At 37.4% G+C, this 22832-nt stretch overlaps 1 protein-coding gene across 6 annotated transcripts in view; it reads right to left on the minus strand.

Annotated features, from left to right (window-relative positions):
* The window catches only part of LOC101420875 (zinc finger protein 705D-like), a 152672-nt gene that overhangs the window by 95599 nt on the left and 34241 nt on the right, over positions 1–22832 (minus strand). For 3 of the 6 annotated variants that reach the window (XM_071213093.1, XM_058292014.2, XM_071213094.1), the window contains 3 exons: positions 22032–22158; positions 21192–21284; positions 20546–20637 (listed from right to left, as the gene is read on the minus strand). In XM_071213093.1, the coding sequence (XP_071069194.1) occupies positions 20546–20637; positions 21192–21284; positions 22032–22158 (312 nt within the window). Of the gene's footprint in view, positions 1–16771; positions 20093–20545; positions 20638–21191; positions 21285–22031; positions 22159–22832 lie in introns of those variants that run through there. The other 3 variants (XM_071213092.1, XM_058292012.2, XM_058292013.2) reach the window with 2 other exon arrangements.

A 22832-nucleotide genomic window follows, 5' to 3' on the forward strand; every position in this document is an offset into this window, starting at 1 on the left:
GTCTGCCTCCAGGACTTTTCTCTCAAAAATATGACCTTTGAGCTGTAAAGTTTAACCAAACAACCATTTGAGCTCTCTGAGAAGAGATCAAAGGCATACAATAATCGTGGTACCATTTATGCTTCTAAGAAGCCTGGAAGTCTGTGGTATCTGATCTGAGTTTGCTCCCATTCACTCTCCCACTACAGCTTGGTCATTGTAGAGGTGCTATGAAGGCAGGACATGCAATGAGACCAGGAGCACATCTTACACAGTCGAAAAGGGCTCATTGGATGCAGATGAAGGTAAGTGACTGACTCCCTCCCATGTTTGAGGTCCTAGTTTCAATCTCTGGTAATTCCTAAAAAAAGGGTCTCATTAAATATGGAGCAGTGGGCACACCCATTTCTAGTAGCATAATCAGTTGATATGATGATCTCAGTGACAGGATATTGGGGATGACCTAGGGATGTGTTGTAGGGAAGCACAGGTCTAAATGGGGCTCCATGCAGGAGCAGTAGAGGGCAGATAGGGTCCTGTGGCTGTTTGATATAATTATGAATTCCAAGAGTAGATACTGGATTGGTCTGTACCTAGGCATAATTAAATTATAATTAGGGCTTTGATTGGGCCACGTCAGTAGGGTGTTGAGTCTCCACCCACTGAGTGGTAAAAGACATGGAAAAGGACAGTTAGGGGTTTTGATGTTGGAGTTTGATGCCAAAATCTTAAGCTGGAGCCCTGAGAAATAAGCACACAGAGAAAACAGAAGCAAGCCCTGGGAAGAGAGGAGCCCTGAGCCCCCAGAGAAGTAAGACCCAGGAAGAGAGCAACCCAGGAAGCCTGAACCCTGGCAGCCATCAGCAGCCATCTTTCTTCAACATAGATTTTGGTGAGGGAAAATAGACTTTGTGGAGGGAAGTAACTTATGCTTTATGGCCTGGTATCTGTAAGTCCTACCCCAAATAAATACTCTTTATAAAAGTCAACAGACTTCTGATATTTAGCATCTGCACCCCTTTGGCTAATACAGGCCCCATTATTCATATACTCCTAGCTGATCCTGAGGCTATACACAAGCATGTAGGAGAACTGAAAAGGCACAGCAGAAAGGAAACATCAGAGCAGAAACAAAAATGTCAGGGAACTTTCAAAAACTCTCTATCCCCATAGACTGATGAACAAAGGATTGAACACTTACTGGTCCAAGTTGGTTGAAAACTACCTCTGCCCATTTATTAGTTGACAGTTAACCCACACAGAAATGGGAAGTCAGAAAAAATTATGTAATATGCTATATAAAATATATTACATATTTGTGTTTATGCATATACACGCACACACATATATGAAGAAGAGACATATATTGTTGTATAGTATAGTGGAGAGAAAAGTAATAGATTTAGTCCAAGCAAAACCAAAATAAAAACATGAATGAGAAAAATTAACAGCAGCAACAGTAAGCACCATAACAATTAAAACTAAGACTCCAAATATGCTAAAATATATTAAGTCATCCAGAGTGATCAGTTTTCATAAATGAAGGTGATTCATGCACAGGGGGAAATCCAGTGCCTAGGAATGGTCCATAACTATCTTCAGAAGTCTTTCAAATGAAGACATCAAGCAGCTATTATAAATATGTTCCAAGAACTAAAGAAGGTCATGTTTAATGAATGACAAGAAAAGTATGGCTACAATGAAGCAACAAAAGGAATTTCTAGAGAGGGAGATAAAAATTATGTTAAGAAAAGGACATTTTAGTGTTAGTGAAACAATAATTCATGAAAAATTTGTAGAGGAATACAACACATGATTCAAGAAGGCAAAAGAATGAATTTTGAACTAATAAATATAATCCATTCTTCAGAACCCAACTAAAAATTACTGACAGGAAATTAATAGAACCTCAATCACCTGTGAGAAACATCAAATATACCAACATCCATGTAACAGAACTCTTAAAAGGAGTGAAGAGAAAAGGGAAGAAAAATATTTGAAGAAATAAAGACCAAAAATTACCTAGATTTAATGATAAACAATATTCATGTCCAGGAAGTTTAAAAAAACAAAAAACAAAACCCTGCTAGGATGTATATAGAGATCTGCACATCACAGATAACTATGAAAACCAAATACAAGGACCCATAAAAGGAACCAATGTCTAGAAGAGAGATGGGAACTCTCTAAGTTTCAGGGACCTTAGCTCAGCTTATATCAAACCAACAATAGCTCTTTTGAAAAGCAGGAATTAAAAAGACTCTGTAAGGCATTTCACTTGTAGCTTCAGCCAGAAAAACACAAGGAAGAAATTATTTCTCAATTGGTCCTGGAACTGTTTATGATGAATGGATACTATAGAAATAGGTCCACTTTGAGAGGGAACTGGGATTCAAGTGGAAGAATCCTGGAGAAACTCATCGAAGATCTGACCAATGATTGCATGAAGTCACCTGATTTTGTCCATGTCCACAAGTAGGGACAGGAAGCCCACCTCTCAGGGAATATAACTTTAAGGGAAGTCATTCATCTCATGCAAAAAAATGCCAGAAGGAACCCCAAGAGGAGTGAGCATGAGGACACCCTTCCATGGTCCCAAAAATATTCCCCTTCAAAGAGAAAAAGCAGATGAATATCAACATTCTGTGATATTCCAATCAAGTAAATGACAGTATTACTATTTGAGGTTATCAAGTACCTTCCCTGGTTATTCTTCAGGAAGACAACAGCCCTAAGCCTGAAGAGGGGTATGGATCTTGGGAGAACCTGCATAACTTCAGAAGAGCAGAGCTTGGTTCCTCCATATCCCAGGAAGGATCCCTAGGAGGACACTCTTCTCAAGATGTCCCTATGGAGGTGGAACCAGTTTCTTCCCAGGATAGTCCCAGGATAGATCAAGTAGCCCTAAGCCTATCCCTACCAACTGAAGCAATGATGGAACATCCAAATGTAAAAAAGAAACCAAGAAAATGTCCACAGATCCCCAAAATCAAACAAGTGTGAGAAATGTCCCAGGATCATTAGGTACTAGCTCAGCTAGACACCCAGAGAAGACAGAGGAATGTGAGACCATTTGTTAGTGCCAAGCGCCAGAAAGGTTTCTTCCAGACATCAGGCCTAATGTGCACCAGAAGATTCACAAAGTGGAGAAGTCCTTCGAGTGTAGCACATGTGAAAAGTCCTTCAGTCAAAAAACCAAATTGCAAGCTCATAATCAGAGAAGCTACTGCTAGTCTTCTACATACTACTGCCATGTAAGGACCCACCAGAAAATTAATTTCAAAACTGATTCTGCCACATCAGAAGCGTCCTCTGCTACTGTTCCCATATAAGTAATATTTTTAAATAATCCAGTATGTCTAATCATTCCTGCAAAATGGTAATTATTTTAGTAGGTAGATCATTTAAAGATTGGTTACTTAGTAGAATTATTCTGTCTTATGCTTTCCTTTATTATGTGACACACTTACTCAAAGTTTAATTCAGACAGAAAAAGAAAATTAAACAAAATCAAGTACAATGAGAAAATCTTCAAAGCAACAAGAGAAAAATGATGCATTACATGAAATGGAGTATAATAAAATTTTTGTTTTGTTTTTTAAAAAGATTTATTTATTTCTCTCCCCCTTCCCTCCCCCCCAGTTGTCTGTTCTCTGTGTCCATTTGCTGCGTGTTCTTTTTTGTCCGCTTCTATTGTTGTCAGCGGTATGGGAATCTGTGTTTCTTTTTGTTGTGTCATCTTATTGCGTCAGCTCTCTGTGTGTGTGGTGCCATTCCTGAGCAGACTGCACTTTCTTTTGTGCTGGGCGGCTCTCTTTTTGGGGCACACTCCTTGCACTTGGGCTCCCCTATGTGGGGGGCACCCCTGCATGGCACAGCACTCCTTGTCCGCATCAGCACTGTGCATGGGCCAGCTCCACACAGGCCAAGGAGGCCCGGGGTTTGGACTGCGGACCTCCCATGTGGTAGACAGATGCCCTAACCACTGGGCCAAGTCCACTTCCAGTATCAATAAAATTAATGGATGGTGGCCACAAAGCTGTGGAATGACATGGTCAAAGTCTTGCAAGAAAAACATTGTCAAGCATGAAGTCTATATCCAGCAAAATGAAAGTAAAATAAAGACAATCCAAGATAGACAAATACCAAATATTTAAGTGGTTGGCTTAAATAAGAATTATTGACTCACAATTTCAGAAACTAGCCATCTAAAGTGAAGATGTCAGCAAGGCTACGTTTAATTTCCAGTCAGTCATTCTGGTGATAGCAGTGCTTTACCACATGATGTCTTATACCTATGCCTCTGACTTTGTCCTTTTGATGTTTGCCAAATTAATTCTGCTTATAAAGGATCCCGTACAATGTCAACTATAATCCATGCCACGTAGCAGTGCTCCAAAGTGTATTCACCAAATGCAATGAATGTGCCACAATGATGAAAGATGTTGTTGGTGTGGGAGGAGTAGGGGTGTGGGATGTGGGGTATATGGAAACCTTTTATATATTTTAATGTAACATTTTCTGTGGTCTATGTATCATTTTAAAAAGACAATAAAAAATTAAATTAAATTGATAAAAGGATCAATAATAAGGTTCTATTTACCAATAGGCTCATACCCAAATTAACAGAGATTAAGAATAAGAAATTGGCATTTCTGGGGACAAATAATTTCAACTACCACCATGCATAACTTACAAGAAAACTGAAAGGAAGTACTTCAGACTGAAAAGAACTTACTCCATTTGCAAAGCAATGAACAGCACAAGAAATGATAAATAGGTGAGTTAATATAAAAGCTTCTATAGGTGTAACTTTTATTTGTTTTAATTTAAGAGATGTAAAATTATATAAATCAGTAATTATATTGCATGCAGCTTTTGTAACATATAAAAAATATATATCATAACAACCTAAAGAAAAGGGGGAAGAAATGGAGGTATATTGGAGCAAAGTTTCTATATTTCTGGATTGATCTGAAGTAGGCTGTCATAAAAATAAGCATATTTCAATCTTTCAATTAGAATCCCAAAGGAATAACTAAAGGAAATGTTAAAAGTAAACAAATCAATATAAATGGTACACTAAATAATAACTTACACAATACAGAAAAACAAATGAGAGAAGACATAGAAAATGAATAGCCACTAATATGGGATATATAAATCCAGAAATGCCAACAAACCCATTGAATGTGAACTGCCTGCATAGCATAATCAAAGTTAGAGATCATCAGACTGGATGAATTTACAAGATCTAACTATGTATTTTCTACAAGAGACCCACCTCAGACTAAAAACACAAATAGAGTGAAAATAAAATGATGAGAAAAGACGTACCATTCAAACAGAAACCATTAGGGAATTGGAGTAATTATATTAGTATCAGACAAAATAGACTTTCCAAGAAATATTACTAGAGACAAAGATGTATATTTCATAACAAGAAAATCAATACATGAATAAAGTATAACTTTAAACATATGCATACTTAATATCTAAGCCTCAAAATACCTAAAATAAAACCCAGACACCTACCTCAGCAATAACCCTGTGAAGAAGGGGGCAAGGTTACTGTCTCATGATCTTCCCCAATTCAGTTCCTCATACTTGATGCTGCCAAGTTCATAGCATTTAGCCTAATTGTTTTAAGTACATGTTTACTAATTTGGCTAATGTAGATCACATTCTCCCTCTGAATGTCCAACCTATACTAGTTTTAGTATGTACAGTTGATATATGATGAATGCTTTTACATAAAAAAACAGGAATAAATGAATGAATGGATGGTACCCCACACAGAGATGGAGAAGCAAGGAAGCATAGCATATTCTAGGGATTGTTTTAAGTCATCCCAAATGCCTTCAGTAGCATTTTCTAAACTGAATTCCTAGTGACGTTAATGAGTTTTCAATGAAAAACAGGAGTTCAGTACTCAAAATTTATAATCTGTTCTTTTCATGGATATTCTTTATGCCCATTACTGTGTTTAAACCAATTTCCCCACTCTCACAAATTATTTGTTCAGAACTGTATTAATAACTTGAGGATTTCTCCCCTGAACCCTTTATAGAATATCCTGACCTCTAGTGTAACATAAATTTGATGAGATGGTAGAGTGAAACTGGAGAGATGAACTCTGGCCAGACCATGAGATTTTTGGTATGAAATATGGAGGAATTTGGACTTTACTGTGCAGACTACATAAACAAATGAAAGTTTTTTTGATAAGGTTTTTATACTTTTTAATAGCATCAATATAGAGGAGGACCTGGAGAAAGTCCTGTCAAGAAGCAGAGGAAATAGAAGGAATTTTGTGATAGCCAGGCTACAAGTAATGAAGACTTGGGCTAAGTCTATGGCAGGAAAAACATAGAGGAAGGAAATTAAGAAAACATATTCAGGGAGTAGACACATTATCACTAAATGCACTAATGAATGAGTTAGCAGGACATGTCAAGATCTTCCATCTTCTGGCTTAAGAGTATTGGGGGTGATATGCACTCTGACAGGGAAGAGGGAGAAGCACATTGTATGAAGAGCTTTAGTGTGAGGTATCCATGAGAGTCCAACTGGAAATTCAGATGTGGGGCTGAGGAGACAGTTCCCATTAGATGTGGAAGACTTGGGTTCACTTGTATTTTGATCCAGGTAAATCCAAAGTTTGGAAGTGGCCACTCCAAGAATGTATTAGAGGGAGGGGTATATGGGTAGGAGATTGAAACTTTGGGCATCAAACAGGAAATAAATGATGGAAGACTATACTGAGAAGGAAGAAACAGAGAGGTAGGAAGGAAGTTGAAAAGGATGATATGGGTAAGCCAAGGTGGGGGTAGGGAAATATAATCAAACCTATAAACAATGATGAGAAATCAGGAAGAAAAGATTGATAAAGGAATGTGTTCATTACAGTTGAAAGCTTGAATGTAAATGGTAGCATGAGAAGAGCAGTTTCAGTGAAGTACTGCTTGGCTGAAGTGTGACAGGATCACAGCTAGCTGAACTGGAAATGAATAAATGGTGCCAGGTAATGACCTCAGACTCACCTAAGAACCTTAGCTCTGAGAGATTGAAGAAGCAGTACTTATAGTGGTAGAGGCCTTCAGCAAAGCTGTTATCTCAGTTTTGGATGAGACTTTATAAAGAGAGGGAAAGCATGCTTATGTGCCAAGGGAAAGCCAGAGAGAGAAAGGGGAGACATCTGAAGGGATTGAGCAAGGTAAGATGAGAAACAACATAGTCAAGGCCAACTGAAATAGACCTATTAATATTTTCTTATCCAAGTTTCTTGCTCTTCAATTGGCATATTTTTCTAAAACCCAATATTTAGGATAGATTAAGTAAGTTTGGCAGAAACATCTTCTAACCCATTTAACTATTCCTTACCATAGTAGGTTAGAACAAATAAGGGTTAACTTGCCCAGAAACATGTCATGTTCCTCCTGTTGCTTCTACCCTGCTCCCACCACTCTCCATATAGAGATTACAAAGTCCCACGTGATCTGCCTTCTTCTCAGCTCCCAATTGCATTGCCAACCAATTTTCCCCACTTTCTTTTGTTCCTTGAACTGGGGAACTTCTTTCCCCATTTAAAGCATTGTGACTGCTGCCAGGAAAGTTCTTTCCTTAGCACTTTGAATGGCTGCCTCCTTCAAATTCTTCATAACTAAGCCTGAAGGTCACTTCATCTCCTCACATGAAAGGATCTCTAGTCACCTATACTTTATTAGTGATCATAGTAGTATTTATTTTTTTTCTTTGGTGTGATTATGTTTTAACTTTAGAGATGTTTAGATTCATATTTACAGAAAAATTACAGTAAAAATATAGGGAACTCCCATACAACATCCCGGCACCCACACAGTTACCATTAGTATTGACATCACAGATTAGTGTGGTCCATTTGTTAAAATTGATGAGCCAATATTGAAGCATTGCTATTAATCAGTCTATAGACAATAATTCTCTTTAATTCTTCAACCCTTGCATGGAACAATGGCTGTCTTTTCTGGCACTTAATTAGGCTTGCTGGTAATAAATCACCATCAAGGTGACAGTGATTTACCATAATGCCAGATTTTCAGTACATGTAAGTACAAAACATTCCAAATTGTGAAATGAGTAAGATCAAACGTGTCAAGATATATTGTCCTCTTCCCTCTGAGTGTATACTCAACACTGAAACAATACAGAGTCACTCCTCTCCTAGTGGAGCATAAAGAGCAGCCATCTACCAACTCTGGCCTGGGTAGTTGGCAGACTGGGAGACTGGCCATGACTGAATCTTCTCCCTTCCTCTTTCAGTCATTTGTGCTAATAAACCATTCATTTACTAGAAGGTTTTTTGTGTCTGAACCTGTGTTCCCAAGATACACTAAAGAGCAACTTGTTCCACTGATTCTGGGGGCTGCAAGCAGAGTACCCAGTAAATTATGGAATGGAATTGGATGAATTTTGGCAACTATTTTCATCTTCCTTTCACACCTTCTGTTTGGTGGTGTCTTGAGCAAAACAGGAATCGTATATTTGTGGAGTAAACTGTCTATAGCTGATCAATGATCACAACTTTTGATTACTGAATTCAGATCACTGGGAAATGGCTCTGGGGGAAGTTACTGTTGCAACCTGGGCTGCACATATATGGTTACAGCCAATTTCCAACTTGTCTACAATCCTGGGTAAAGTCCCACAGTTGGGGTACCTATGGCATGATGTCTATATCCTCTTGAGGAAGGATACCAATAAATGGCTTTTAAGAATCCCCCATGAATACCAGAGAGTTGTCTAGCTAGTTTAATCCTGAGATCAATGAGGTTGGGGCACCAGTGCCTGGCACATGGGTTCTTATATCTCTTTTCATTCTAGAACCAGGATTACATTCATGCCTGCAAGAATAATATTGTGGTGAATGTGAGGCCAGTGATTGTTCAGGAGATTATGAGAACTAAAGATGGTGATGTAGAGGTGAAATCAAAATTATGAGAAATTAGGAAGATGACTAGAGTAGGGAGTACCAGTACTCAATCCATCTACCACAACAATTATAAAACAGGCAGGGAATATCTAAACCACCTATTTCAAATGTCCACAGTACAGGAGAACACTGTACAACATCCATGGAAGTGCAGGAGGAAGAGGCCAATAAACTATAGTAAAAAAACTCTAATTACTGTCTCTGAGTGGCAGCTACTGGTGTCTATCATACAATCTCACAACAGGCTACCCCCATGGAGTACAGTCCCTGGCTAGCTGCTGGCAGAAAGGTATTTAAAAATCCTATTCCTTTGGGAAGCGGATGTAGTTCAACTGATAAGAGTGTCTGCCTATCATATAGGAGGTCCAGGGTTCAAACCCAGGGCCTCCTGGCCCATGTGGTGAGCTGGCCCACATGTAGTGCTGCCATGTGCAAGGAGTGCCATGCCACGCAGGGGTTTCCCCCACATAGGGGAGCCCCACACGCAAGAAGAGCACCCTGCAAGGAGAGCCACTCTGTGTGAAAGAAGTGCATCCCACCCAGGAGTGGCGCCGCACACACGGAGAGCTGACACAACAAGATGATGCCACGAAAAGAGACACAGATTCCCAGGGCTGCCAAGAATGCAAGTGGACACAGAAGAACACACTGCGAATGGACACAAGAGAGCAGATACCCGGGTGAGGGGCAGGAGGCAGAAGGGGAGAGAAATAAAAAAAATAAATCTTTAAAAATGAAAAATAAAAAAAATAAAAAATCTTATTCCCCAAGAACAAGGGTGACACAGCTGATCACTGATCACAGCTTTTGATTACTGAGTTCAGATTACTGCGTAATGGCTCTGAGGGAAGTTATTGTTTCAACCTCCTCTGCACAAAGGAGGTTGGAGCCAATACTTCAATCTTTCCTGGACATATGCAGAGGCAGTGGTGATTTAAGGAAGCAGTAGTTCCCCGCTATGGGGGAGAGTAAGCGGATTTGCTTGCCAGCCTTAAGAAGCCATTCAAAAAGATTTTGTTGTCCTTACTGTCCTTCTCCATAGGACACATTGAAGTAAGTCTGCAACCCTTCATTAGTCTCTGGCTCTGTTATGGCTGGGAAACAACAACTTGGGAAATTCATCCCTGGGGTGACCTTCCTACCAGAATTTGCACTCTACACAAAAGCAGCATGAGACAATGAATGGAGTGTAAAAAACTACAGAAGTGGACTGTGTGAGCAAAAGCCTGCAGCTTCAAATACTCAGGAGAGGGTAGTCTATATACTAGGAAAAGAGCAGAAAACCAATCTCCTGTAAACAGTGAAAATGCAAAACAACAAACAAAGTCACAGGACAAAGCAGAGGCCCAGAAAGATAAGGAAAACCCTGTGCACTCCATTTGTCTTGACAAACCTTCCTGATAGGAGGGCTGAAGCCCACAAGATGTTTGTCTTCTCAGCTGTTTACAAAATGAAAAAAAAAATACATTCCAGGAATAAATTCAAACATTAACATTTTAGATATTAACACATAGATTGCGCAAGGAAAAAACAAAATACAAACAGAGAAATAGGAAATGAAGATCCTTCCAAAGTAAGCAGATAAAAATACAGAAAACTCCAATGAAGATGAGAATGTGGACATAATGAACAAAGTATTTTCAAAAGAGGTCTTAAAAATTCTAAGGAGCGTGAATTAAAGCCCAGATAAAGAAATAAACTATATCAGAAAAACAATAAATGAACACTATAAAAGTTTAAGAGAAAAATGTAAAAGTAACAAAACAATAGTCCTGGAGTTGAAGACCACAATAACTGGTATGAAAAATTGTCAGGAGGGTTTCAAGTGTGGATTGGAACTGACAGTGATCATGAATAAAAGACATTTGAAATGAGTCAGGCTGAAGAGGACAAAGAGAAAAAAATATTAAAATTGAAAACAGCCTAAAACATCTATTGCATACCAATATGTATGGGTCTGCCAGATGGAGAAAGCTAAAAAGGGCCAGGGGGATATTCAAAAAATAGCAGAGAAATTCACAAACTTTTAAGAAGGTGTGAATATGCAAATCCAAGAAGCGCAGTGATCACCAAATGGAATGACCATATAAAAATATTCCCCACTATTTATTACACTACCTAATTCAAAGGACGAGTGAGTTCTGAAAGCTACAAGAGAAAAGCAACATTTTACATACAAGGAAGTCCCAATTAGATTGAGCGGTGATTGATTTCTCATCAGAACTCAATGGAGGCAAGAGGGTAGAGGGCTGAAATACTTAAAGTGCTGAAGGAAAACAACTGCCAGTCAAAAATTTATATACAGTGAGCTGCTCTTTCAAAAGTGAGGGAGAGGGAAGGAGATGTGGCTCAAGTGATTGGGCTTCCATCTACTAAATGGGAGAACCCAGTTTCAATCCCCAGGGTCTCCTGATAAAGGAATGCCTGCATAGTGAGCCAGGCCAAGGCAATGAGCAAGGCCTGCCCAGTGAGCCAGTACCCATGCAGGGAGCCAGTGCCCACATGGCAACCCGTGTGGTGAGCCAGTGTCCATGCAGTAAGCCAGTGCCTGCATGGTGACCTATGTGGCAAGCTGATGCATGCATGGTGAGCCAGTGACTTTATGGTGACTCTCACAGTGAGCCAGTGCCTGTGCAGTGATCCAGTGCCCACATGGTGAGCCAGACAGCAAGATGACACAACAAAAAAAGAGAGACAGAGGGGAGAGTCAAGGTAAGACACAACAGAAACCAGGAACTGAGGTGGCACGAGTGACAGGGAACCTGTTACCATGTTGGAGGTCCCCAGGATTGAATCCCAGTGAGTCCTAGAGGAGAAAACAAGAGAAGATAAAAAAAAGGAGAGAAATAGACATGGAAAATCACACGGTGAATGGACACAGCAGAAAGAGCAGGTGGCGGAGAGGAAAAATGAGGGAGAAATTAAGACATTCTCTGTTAAACAAAAGCTGAGGGAATTCATCATCACTAGACCTGTATCACAAGCAAAGCTAATGGGAGTGTGTTTTAGACTGAAATGAAAGTACACTCGAAAGTACTTAAAACAGCCTAAAGAAACAATGATCTGTAGTACAGGTAACCATTTGGGTAATTGTAAATGCCGGCATTATTGTATTGTATTGTTTGGTATGTAACTCTACATCTTGTTTCCTACAAGTGCCTACATATGAAAGTAAATAAAGGTAGTAATAAAGACTTTTGTACTACAATGCATAAACATATAAGTGGTAACAAGTAAAAAATTGTGGGGGTTCAGAGGGTTATTAATATACATGCAAGCTATTGAAGTTAAGTAATTATCAAACTGAAGATAACTGCTACATATTTAGGGTGTTAAACTTTAAACTCATGGGTTAAAAACAAATAAAAAACATATCCATATGGAATTGGGGAGGCACTCAATATGGTACAACACAAGAAAGCAAGTTATTATGAAATAGAACTGAGTGTTCCAAGCAGGGCACCATGTAAAATGGCAGCTTCCCACCAAACTGAAAGGGATACATCAGACCAAAGAAAGGCTCAGACAAGTCAAGCTTAGTGGGCAAAGAGCATTTTATAGGGGGCTTATGTGGGGGCTAACTTGGTGGTCCAGAGGGGAGATCCTCTCTCTGACAGAATCTGAAAATGGTCATGGCATAAATCCTGATCTGTGGTGGGCAGAGAGAGCATGACATTTCTGAAGCTTGAGCCACATTTGCCACAAAGCAAGGGGAATCTCTGATACCACATGTCTATGTGCAGATGGAGAGGGCATGTGAGGAGGGAGCATGATTAAAAGTGCAGTGCTCAAGAAAGATAATCAATGTCCAGACATTCACAGTATTTTCCAGCAGGGCAGAAGTTACACTTTCACAGGAACTATGTAAAATAAGCATTTACAGTGTTGGTCAGTAGGGCTGAAGTTACAACTTTATAATAATTACTAAGGAGTCCATTGATACAAAGGTGGTCCAGCAGTTCACAGATAAGATTATTCTTAAGAGTTTCTGGGAGAGAAGTCTAAGCACACATTTTATTTATCGGTCAGGAGCTCACAGTTATTTCTCAAGGACTGCTGTGTAACTATTATGAAATGAAATGTTTCTGTGACTAGAAGGGGAAAGAACTGAAAGGGTTGTGGGAAAAATTCAAACCCATATATGCTACAGTGAGAGACAAAAAACAGTATATGACTTACAAAGGTAAAATAGAAAAATGGCAGAAGAAATTTCTATATTACCAATAGTTCCCTTAAATGTAAATGAAATAAACTCTCCTCTCAAATGGAAGAGATTCCTAAAATGCATTAAAAAGTATGAACCAACTATATGCTGTCTGCAAGACACTCATGTTACATTCAAAGTACAAATATGTTGAGGGTGAAAAGATTGAAAAAAATACCATGGAAGTTGTACCCAAAAGAGAACTGAGGTGGCTATAATCATATAGGACAAAATAGTCTTTAAATCAGAAACATATATGAGGGTCAAAGATGGTCATTTCATACTGATAAAGGGAACAATTCAACAGAAAGGTGTAACAATTATGGATATATATACACCTAACAGCAGAGACCAAAAATATATGAAGCAAGTACTGACAGATTTGAAGGGAAAAAATTTCAAGTTCCACATTAATAGTAGGAGAATTTGACATACCACTCTCAATAAAGGAAAAAAACCATCTAATAAGAATAATAAGGAATTACAGGACTTGAATGATAACATACATGAAACCAACTGGACCTAACAGACATATGTAGAACTCTGCACCTGACTACAACAAAGTACATATTCTTCTCAAGTGCACATGGATCCTTTTCCAGGATAGAATATATATTGGGGCACAGAGCAAGTCTCAACAAATAAAAAATCTTGAAATCATACAATGCATGTTCTCTGATCACAACAGAATGAAGCTAGAAATAAATAAAAGAGAAAGGGGAAATCCACAAATATGCAGAAATTAAACAATATAATCGAAAACAACCAATGAGATAAAGAGGAAATCAGCGGCATTATTAGGAAATATCTTAAGGTGAATGAAAATGAAAATACTATATACCAAAACTTTTGGGATGCAGCAAAGTCAGTGCTGAGAGGGGAATTTATAGCTCAAGATGCTTACATTAAAACTGAAGAAAGACTTCAAATCAAACATGTAACCACAAAACGGGAAGGTTGCAAAGAAGAGCAGACTAAACCAATAGCAAGCAGAAGGAGGGAAATAACAAAGACAAGGACAGAGACAACTGAAATAGAAAATGAGAAAATAGAGTAGTAAAGAACTGTAAGTTCATTCTTTGTAAAGATCAATAAAATAAACAAACTTTTAGGTAGATTGACAAAGAAGAGAGAGGATACAAATAAAGAAAATCAGAAATGGAAAGGGAGACAGTACTACCATCCTTAGTAAAACATAAAAGGGCCATAAATGGCTTCTATGGACAGATGTGCCTTAGTTTGCCACAGGCTGCTGATGCAAAATATTACAAATGGTTGGGTTTTATAATGAGAATTTTATTTCAGGTAAAAATTTACAGTCCTGAGGCTATGAAATGTCCAAATCAAGTTATCCACAGAGATGCATTTTTCACCAGTGTTAGCTACCAGTGACATTGGGTTTTCCCGTATAGCAAAGCAAAATGGTCACTATTCTCTGTCCAGTTCCCAGCATTCACTTACAGAACCTAACCACCTGAAGATCACCTGTGGACAAGCAGTCACAGGGATTCTCTCTTTCAGGTCCTCCTCTACAGTCTTGGCTGCTTTGCCTTCTTCCAAAGTTCATCTATGGGCTAAAATGCATATGTCTCCTCACTTCAGCCATGAACTGTTCTGTGGGCCCATCCTTTTGGGAGCGTTGTAATGAAATTTTGAATGCTAGTGATCCTCAAGCCATCTCTCACATGGCAGGAATGAAAATGACAGCTTCCCTTTTCTCTGTCTCATTTATGTAAGGCCCAGCCTGAGGGCAGAATTCCAAACTGTGTCACATTTCACTGATGTACTCCAACCAAAAGGGCTTGACACTCACAGGAAGGAAATAGTTCACAAACTTACTCTTTTACTTTTTGGGGTGCATAAAGGAACTTCAAACTGTCACAAGATATAAGACAATAAAATATATAACGTAGATTAAAAAGACAAATTCTTAGAAACATAAACTACCTACATTGTCTGAAGAAGGAATAGAAGATCTAACAAATCAATGATAAAGAGATTGTATTCATAATCAAAATGCCCCCAACAAAGAATAGTTCAGGACCACATGGGTTCACAGGAAAATTTTGACAAACATTTCAAGAAGACAACTTTAATTCTGCTCAAACTCTTCCAAAAAACTGAAGAGGAAGGAAAACTACATAACTCATTCTATGAGGCCAGCATTACCTTCATAGTTAATCCAGATAAAGATAGCACAAGAAAGAAAAACCACAGAAAAAATCTCATTAACTTAGAAGTAAAAATTCCCAACAAAATACCACCAAACTGAATCCAGTAGCATATTTTAAAAATCTATACAGGATGGATGACGTGATAATCATCCCTGATATGCAAATTTGGTTCAACATGAGACAATTAACATTATCCACAACACTAACAGAATGAAAAAAAAATACCCACATGATCATTTCAATCAAAGCAGAAAAAGCATTTGAAAAAATACAGCACCCTCTGTATATGAAAACACTTAGAACACTAGGAATAGAACAAAACTTCCTCCACATGAAAAGGGCATATATGAAAAACCCACAGCTAGCATCCTATTTAATGGTGAAAAACTGAATGCCCTCCATCTAAGATCAGGAACAAAACAAGGATGAGCAATTTATACACTATTGTCCAACATTGCACTAAATTTTTCCAGAGCAATTAGGCAAGAAAAAGAAATAAAGACATCCAAATTGAAAAGAAAAAAGTAAATCATTCCCTATTTGCACTTGATATCATCTTATATCCAGATAATCCAGAAAAATCTACAACAAAATTCCTAGAACAAATGAATTCAGCAGCATGTCAGGGTAGATCAATAGCCAAAAGTGAGTAGTGCTTCTATATACAATGAACAATTGGAAGAAGAAAAAATCCACTCAAAGTAACAGATTAAAGAGTCAAATATAAAAGAACATATAAAACCAAGTATATAAAGGACTTCTGAACAGAATACAATAAAACACTGCTCAAGGAAATTTTAAAAGATCTAAATAAATGGAAGGCTATTCCATATTCATGGATTGGGTATCAACCTGATGTCAATACTACCCAAGGCAATTTGTAGATTCAAAGCATTCCCAATTAAAATACAAACAAGTTTCATTTCAGAAATAGAAAAGAAAATCATAAAATTTATAAAGATGGATAATTGGCCCTGAGTAGCTAAAGCTATCTTGAAAGAGAAGGCTAAAAGTTGGAGGACTCACATTTCCCAACCTTAAAAGTTGCAACAACAACAAAAAAAAGTTATAACAAAGGCTTGGTAATCAAAAGACCATGGTAATGTCACAATGACAGACATATAGAACAATGACATAGAATTGAGATCTCAGAATTCAACCCTCACATTTCTGGCCAACCAATTACTGGCAAGGTGGAAAGACCTCTTAATCTGGAAAGAATTCCCTCTTCAACAAATGGTGCTATGAAAACTGGACCACCACGAGTAAAAAATAGATAGACCTTTATTTCACACCATACATAAAAATAAACTCAAAGTTGTATGATTCCATTTATTTAATATGTAAATATAAATCAATTTGTAAAGATGAAGTTAAATTAGTAATTATGTAGGGCTGTGGAAGGATAGAGGGATTGTGAGGTGACTACAAAGGGGTGTGGAATTTTTCTTTTTTGAGTAATGAAATTGTTCTAAAACTTTTTTGATGAAGGCACAACATTCTGATTATATTAAAACCCATTGATTACATACTTAGGGTAGATTGTATGGTATGTAAATATATCTCAATAAAACTGCTTTAAAATAAATATGCAAGAATATGCAGAAAAAGCAGCTATATACAGCAGGGGAAGCATAGAGAGATTGAGAGGTGATAAATTTCTATTTTTTGTCTTTTTTATTATTATTGAAATAATGAAAATGCTCTAATAATGATTGAAGTGATGAATACACAATTATGTGATTATGCCAAATATCACTGACTGTACACTTTGGAAGGATTGTATGCTTCACTAATACTGATGTGGGCTATGGGTGGAAGGCTCTTTGTCTCTTCAGAGATAACTTAAGCTGTTTGACTTGTGGGTGTGGAATGGTAAGAGGCTGCAGTCCTGCCCTTAGGGACTATGGCAACAGGCTCCAGTCCCAGGAAACAGTTTAACAATGCAAGGGCTATAAACTTTTAAGTATTTAGGGGAAATGCAAAAACCAAATATGCTAAAAGCTTATCTAGAATATCTGGAGTCCATGCTAAAAGCTTACCTAAGATGTGGAAGATACATATGCTAATTGAAGCCTATTGAGAACTGAAACAAAGGGACCATTTGGCCTTTCCTCTCTGTATAAAAGACGTTTGAAAATCTTGTTCAGGGTTCGGGATTCAAACAGAATGATGTGGACCATTGACTATGGGGTGCAGTGATGCTCAGAGATGAACTTTACCAGGTGCAATGGATGTGTCATGATGATGGGAGAGAGTGTTGCTGTGGGGGGAGTGGGGGGCGGGGGCGGTGGGGTTGAATGGGACCTCATATTTTTTTTAATGTAAATTAAAAAATAAATAAATAATTTTTTTTAAAAAAAAAAAAGAAAGCTCCCGAGTCCGGCCGTCCGTCAATAAACCATTTTTCCTTCTCAAAATCATTCCTGAGTCCTGGCCTCTCTATACTCAAATAATTGAACTTCTCTCAAATTCTACAACAATACATATCAATAAAATTGATTTGTTCTAACAAACTTAACTGTAAGATTTCCATATATGCATTCTCTGGCTCTTAATGTTTTAATAATGTCAAGGACAGGATTTCCAAATATTGACCATCATAAATGCATTGCCTATGGCCATTGAAGGTTTTTTTTCTGCTAGATATTTTAACAAGATGATTATTACAGTACATTTTGCCTGGATACTTCCTCTAGGGAAATTAGCAATGGGCAATAGGAATGATCTGGAGCTCGGCCTGTTACAGAGAGTAACTGTATGCATGAGTCTCATGCCCACTCATAGACTCTCGTCACTGAGCTGAAGAATTGTTTCCTCTAAGATTAGGAACAAAGAGACAAATTGTGTTCCTCTCCTTCAGATATTTAATCACTGACCCAGAAAAGGCAACTAGAGAAATATATTCATTTATGTAGGAAAATCACAGGTTTCACACATTCTTCTATCCCCAAACCTACACCATTTTCCACAGTTGATATTCATAAAATCCGCCATCAGATACCCAATCATTTGCCTATGCCCCTCAAACAATATCCCTCAGAGTAACACAATTACTGATGCACACATCCTCCCCAATCTCTGAATAAATGATTTCCCATGATTTTTCATTGACTGCATTTGCCACCATGAACTTTCTGGAAATCCCTCAAGAGATTTCATCCTCCTAATAGAGACTTTTCACTCTTATTTAATGTTTTGTGGTTCTTCTTAAACTGAGTTTCCTTTAGCACACTAAGACATAGCTTTGACTGAATGACAGTGCACAGTGATTACAGATCTATTGTTTCACTATTGTGGAGTTCACTCAATTAATTTAGAGGATAAATTAGGAATTAAGGTAATCCCACATTGAGTACAGGTGTAGAATTCCTCATATGTGATTTCTCTAGTTAATTTATCAGAGTGGTAGAAAAGGCCTCTCCAATTCCACTGTAATTATATTATATATTTTCTCACATAGTATATCATCTATCTACTGAGGGCTTTGCTATTTTGATGACATGTATATGGATTCTCACCAGTAGGAAAAGTTATTAGATTATCTGAAGTAGGATGGATGACTACAGGAACTAATAAACAGATTAAAAACAGTGTTTATTCACTGTGTGAGTTATCTGCCATATTTAAAAGTTAAATCTATGGCTGAAGTCTCTTTCATATCCAAATCTATTATACTGTTAATTTTTACATTTAAAGCAAGAATACTGACTCATGGATTTCTCTAATTTTTGGCTTTCATAGGGATTCACTCCAGTTTGATGAATCTCCTATTGTCTAAGCCTAGAAAAATAAATGTTCTCCCATACATATATTATAGTTTCTGTCCAGCATGAATTCTACCATGATGGCTGAGGGAAGAACTAAAAGTGAACATTTTCCCACACAGACAACATTCATATGGTTTCTCTCCAGTATGAGCTCTCACATGTTGCTTAAGGTAAGAGAATGTGGTGAAGGCTTTCCCACAGAGATGACATACATGTGGTTTTTCTCCAGTGTGACACCTCTCATGTCGTTTAAGGGAAGAGAATGTAGTGAAGGCTTTCCCACAGAGATGACACTGATGGGTTTCTCTCCAGTGTGACACCTCTCATGTCGTTTAAGGGAAGGGAATGTTATGAAGGCTTTCCCACAGAGATGACATTCATGAGGATTTTCTCCAGTGTGACATCTCTCATGTTGTTTAAGGTAATAAGATGTAGTGAAGGCTTTCCCACAGAGATGACATTGATGGGGTTTCTCTCCAGTGTGACGCCTCTCATGTCGTTTAAGGGAAAGGAATGTAGTGAAGTTTTTTCCACAGAGACGGCATTCATGGGGTTTCTCTCCAGTGTGAGTACTTTCATGTTGTTTTAGGGAAGATGACTGAAAGGCCTTCCCACAAAAATGACATTCTTGCAGTTTTTCTCCAGTGTGACATGTCTCATGTTGTTTAAGGGATGAGGATGTAGTGAAGGCTTTCCTGCATAGATGGCACTCATGAGTTTTCTCTCCAATGGAAGTTACCTGGTCTTGTCTGAGGTCAGAGTGTTGGATACAATTTTTAGCACTTTGGTAGCATTCATATAATTTACTTGTACAGTGAAGATGCTTATGTTCTTTAAAATATGAATAGTCACTAAGGACTGTTGGAGGTGGTTTCCTGGAATAGGATTTCTTTGTTATGTCAATCAAGGCATATTGGCTCACTGTGGATGTGTGACAGGAATCTTCTTGCAAAGAATTACACTTAAAGGAATTCTTTTGGGTGTGAGATCTGTGCTGTGGGGAATTAGATGAGAGACTGTAAAACTTTTATCCATTTACATGAATTCCTTCATTTCCCTACATATGGAACTTAGACTAATCCACTAGTGGTAGTCTCCAATTAAAATATTTGCCATGTTGGTTTCATATAAAAATTATTCTCCATATGCACAGATTTTCTCTATTATAATAATCAAATTGTAGAGGTACCTGAGCACTTTTGAGCTTCATGATGTTTCAAAGATTACATTCATGAAATCTGTTTTGTACAATTTGTTTTTTATGTGACCTCAAGTTAGAGTTTGTGTTTAAGTTAATTTTTACCTAAAATTCAAACTATCACAGATTTTTGCTGGATTAGCACTTAATCCAAACATTAATTACAAATTCATGATTTTACTGAATTCCTAATTTATTCTGGAGCTAGGTATCTATTTGGAATACTGGGTTTCACAAAATTGAACTTACCAATGACATGATTTTAGAAGTGTCTTTCCTACAGGTAGGTTGATTGAATATCGTTTCTATCATTTCCCATGTTTTAAAGGCACATTTCCTCCCTGTAGTAATGGGGGAAAAAAAAACAGAATAAATTCTTAGAATAGTATTAGGGGAAGAAAAGTTTAGAAAGTTCCAAGTATCCCTTTTAGTATGTTTCCCACATTCACGATGACCTGGGACAGAATATCAAAGTAATGAATACCTTAGGGCTAAGTACTCATAAGTAAGATAATTGTAGAATATTACAGTTAGGAAAGATTTTGAGGCATGGAATATGAGAAAAAAGTTGGGATGTCTGGAGGGTAAAAAAAGAGGGAAAAATCCTCCAAGAATAGCACCAGAATAAGGATTATTATGTGAAGGTTCAGCTGCAATAACAAACGACTATCCCTTTCCTAATGCCAATGACACTCAATAAAGTTTGAGAAGTGTATGGAACAAATATATGTGACTAAAATTTCCCCAATATCCTCAGGTACATTTTAGAAATCATAACTCATATTAGGAACACTGAAGAAATCATTACTCACTTAAGGAATCCTGAAGTTAAAATATTCAAGCACTTACTATATCATGAGACCCCTCTTCTAATGCACAGGTCTTTAGAGCTCACCTGGATGCTGGTATAGAGGAAAACCTATTCCTTCTCTCCACACATCTTCCTGTTCAAACTGGGGAAGCACATCTCTTTTGTAGACTTGATATCCTGTTTGTATAAAAAAAAGTTACCTGGGTTTTGAGTTATGACAGTAACAGGGCATGACCATGATGTACATCACGAGTTATCAAAAAATAAGATAAGCACTGAAGGTCAGCAATGCAATAATAACTTAAAATTAGATCATTGACAATATTTCAACAGAAACTGTCACACTCTTGACCTTTTGCCCATTTCAATGAGGACCACTGGCTGTTGTTACTCATGCACTGTAAAAAGTGAGACTGCATAATTGTCCTATATTCTAAGTGGAGAGAAACATGTTTCCAAAGTGACTGAATATTATGTTAAAAAATAATCCAATTAACATAAATTCCAACAGAATGATCTAAATTTTATATGGAAAAGGATACATGCAATGTTTTCACTACTGTGTTCTGAAGCCTCAGCACAGCCCTTGGAGGAGAATACTTATTTCTACACAGCCCTGAGTGCTGGAAATTGAGATCAAGAAACACATTAAATTGTGGTCATGAAGATTAAATTCTATTGGGGTGAACTAGATGTAATAAAAAATGAGGAAACATTCATTTGGGGATTTTTTTGGTGCAATATAAATTAATTAAAATTATAATATATAAAAATATAATGTAAGAGAGATGATAAAATTTGGAAAAACTTATTTGGATATCTCAATTTAAAAATGGAAGATTATTTATGATAAATATATAGGTAGATTAGATAGATGATAGATAAAAGATAGATATAGACGTAGATGAATTTTGAGAGTCTCACCTACTGAGACCAGGTTATTGATATTCTCCAGCATCACTTCTATGAACAGCTTTCTCTGGGATGTGTCTAGCAGGTCCCACTCTTCCTGGGTGAAGTCTACAACCACATCCTTGAAGGTCACTAACTCCTAAAACATCACAAATTTCTGTTCACACAGGGTTATCCTTACCAATGTCTTCAGTGGGATGTACAAAAGAACAGCACTAAAGAGGTATAAAATGTGTATATAAAATTTAAAACGTGTATGTGGTAACAGTAACATCATTATCAATGCTGAACTGCCATCTGCCTGATACACTTAGATACATACACACTCTGAACTCATTGTAAAAGAAAACCACATGGCATAAGGTGTGATATACACCTGGAAATATCCCAATAAACTTGTAATTATGCCTTCTTGTTGCTGATTATAAAGCTTTCATTTGAGCATTCATAACGAAATCAATCTTGCTCAACATTTTTAAGTAAATGTACAGACTTACTATAAGGCAAGCAATATCCATGATATATATCATTTTAAAAAATGAGTATGGTTAGATTACGTACATTTTAAAAAATGAGTACAGTTAGATGAGCTCACTTTCCTTATTTATAAAATCATTTGGCCCTTGCAGATTTCCAGCTTCATTTCACTGTGTTCAGAGAAATTACTTTGTATGATTTCAATCTTTCAGAATTCAATGAGACTTTCTCTGAGGCATAGCATTTGGTCCATCTTGGAGAATGATCCTTATGTGCTTGAGAAGAATGTATATTCTTCTGTATTTGGGTTTATTGTTCTATATATATATCTATTAG

Source organism: Dasypus novemcinctus, chromosome X (genome assembly GCF_030445035.2).
Source record: "Dasypus novemcinctus isolate mDasNov1 chromosome X, mDasNov1.1.hap2, whole genome shotgun sequence".
NCBI lineage: Eukaryota > Metazoa > Chordata > Mammalia > Cingulata > Dasypodidae > Dasypus > Dasypus novemcinctus.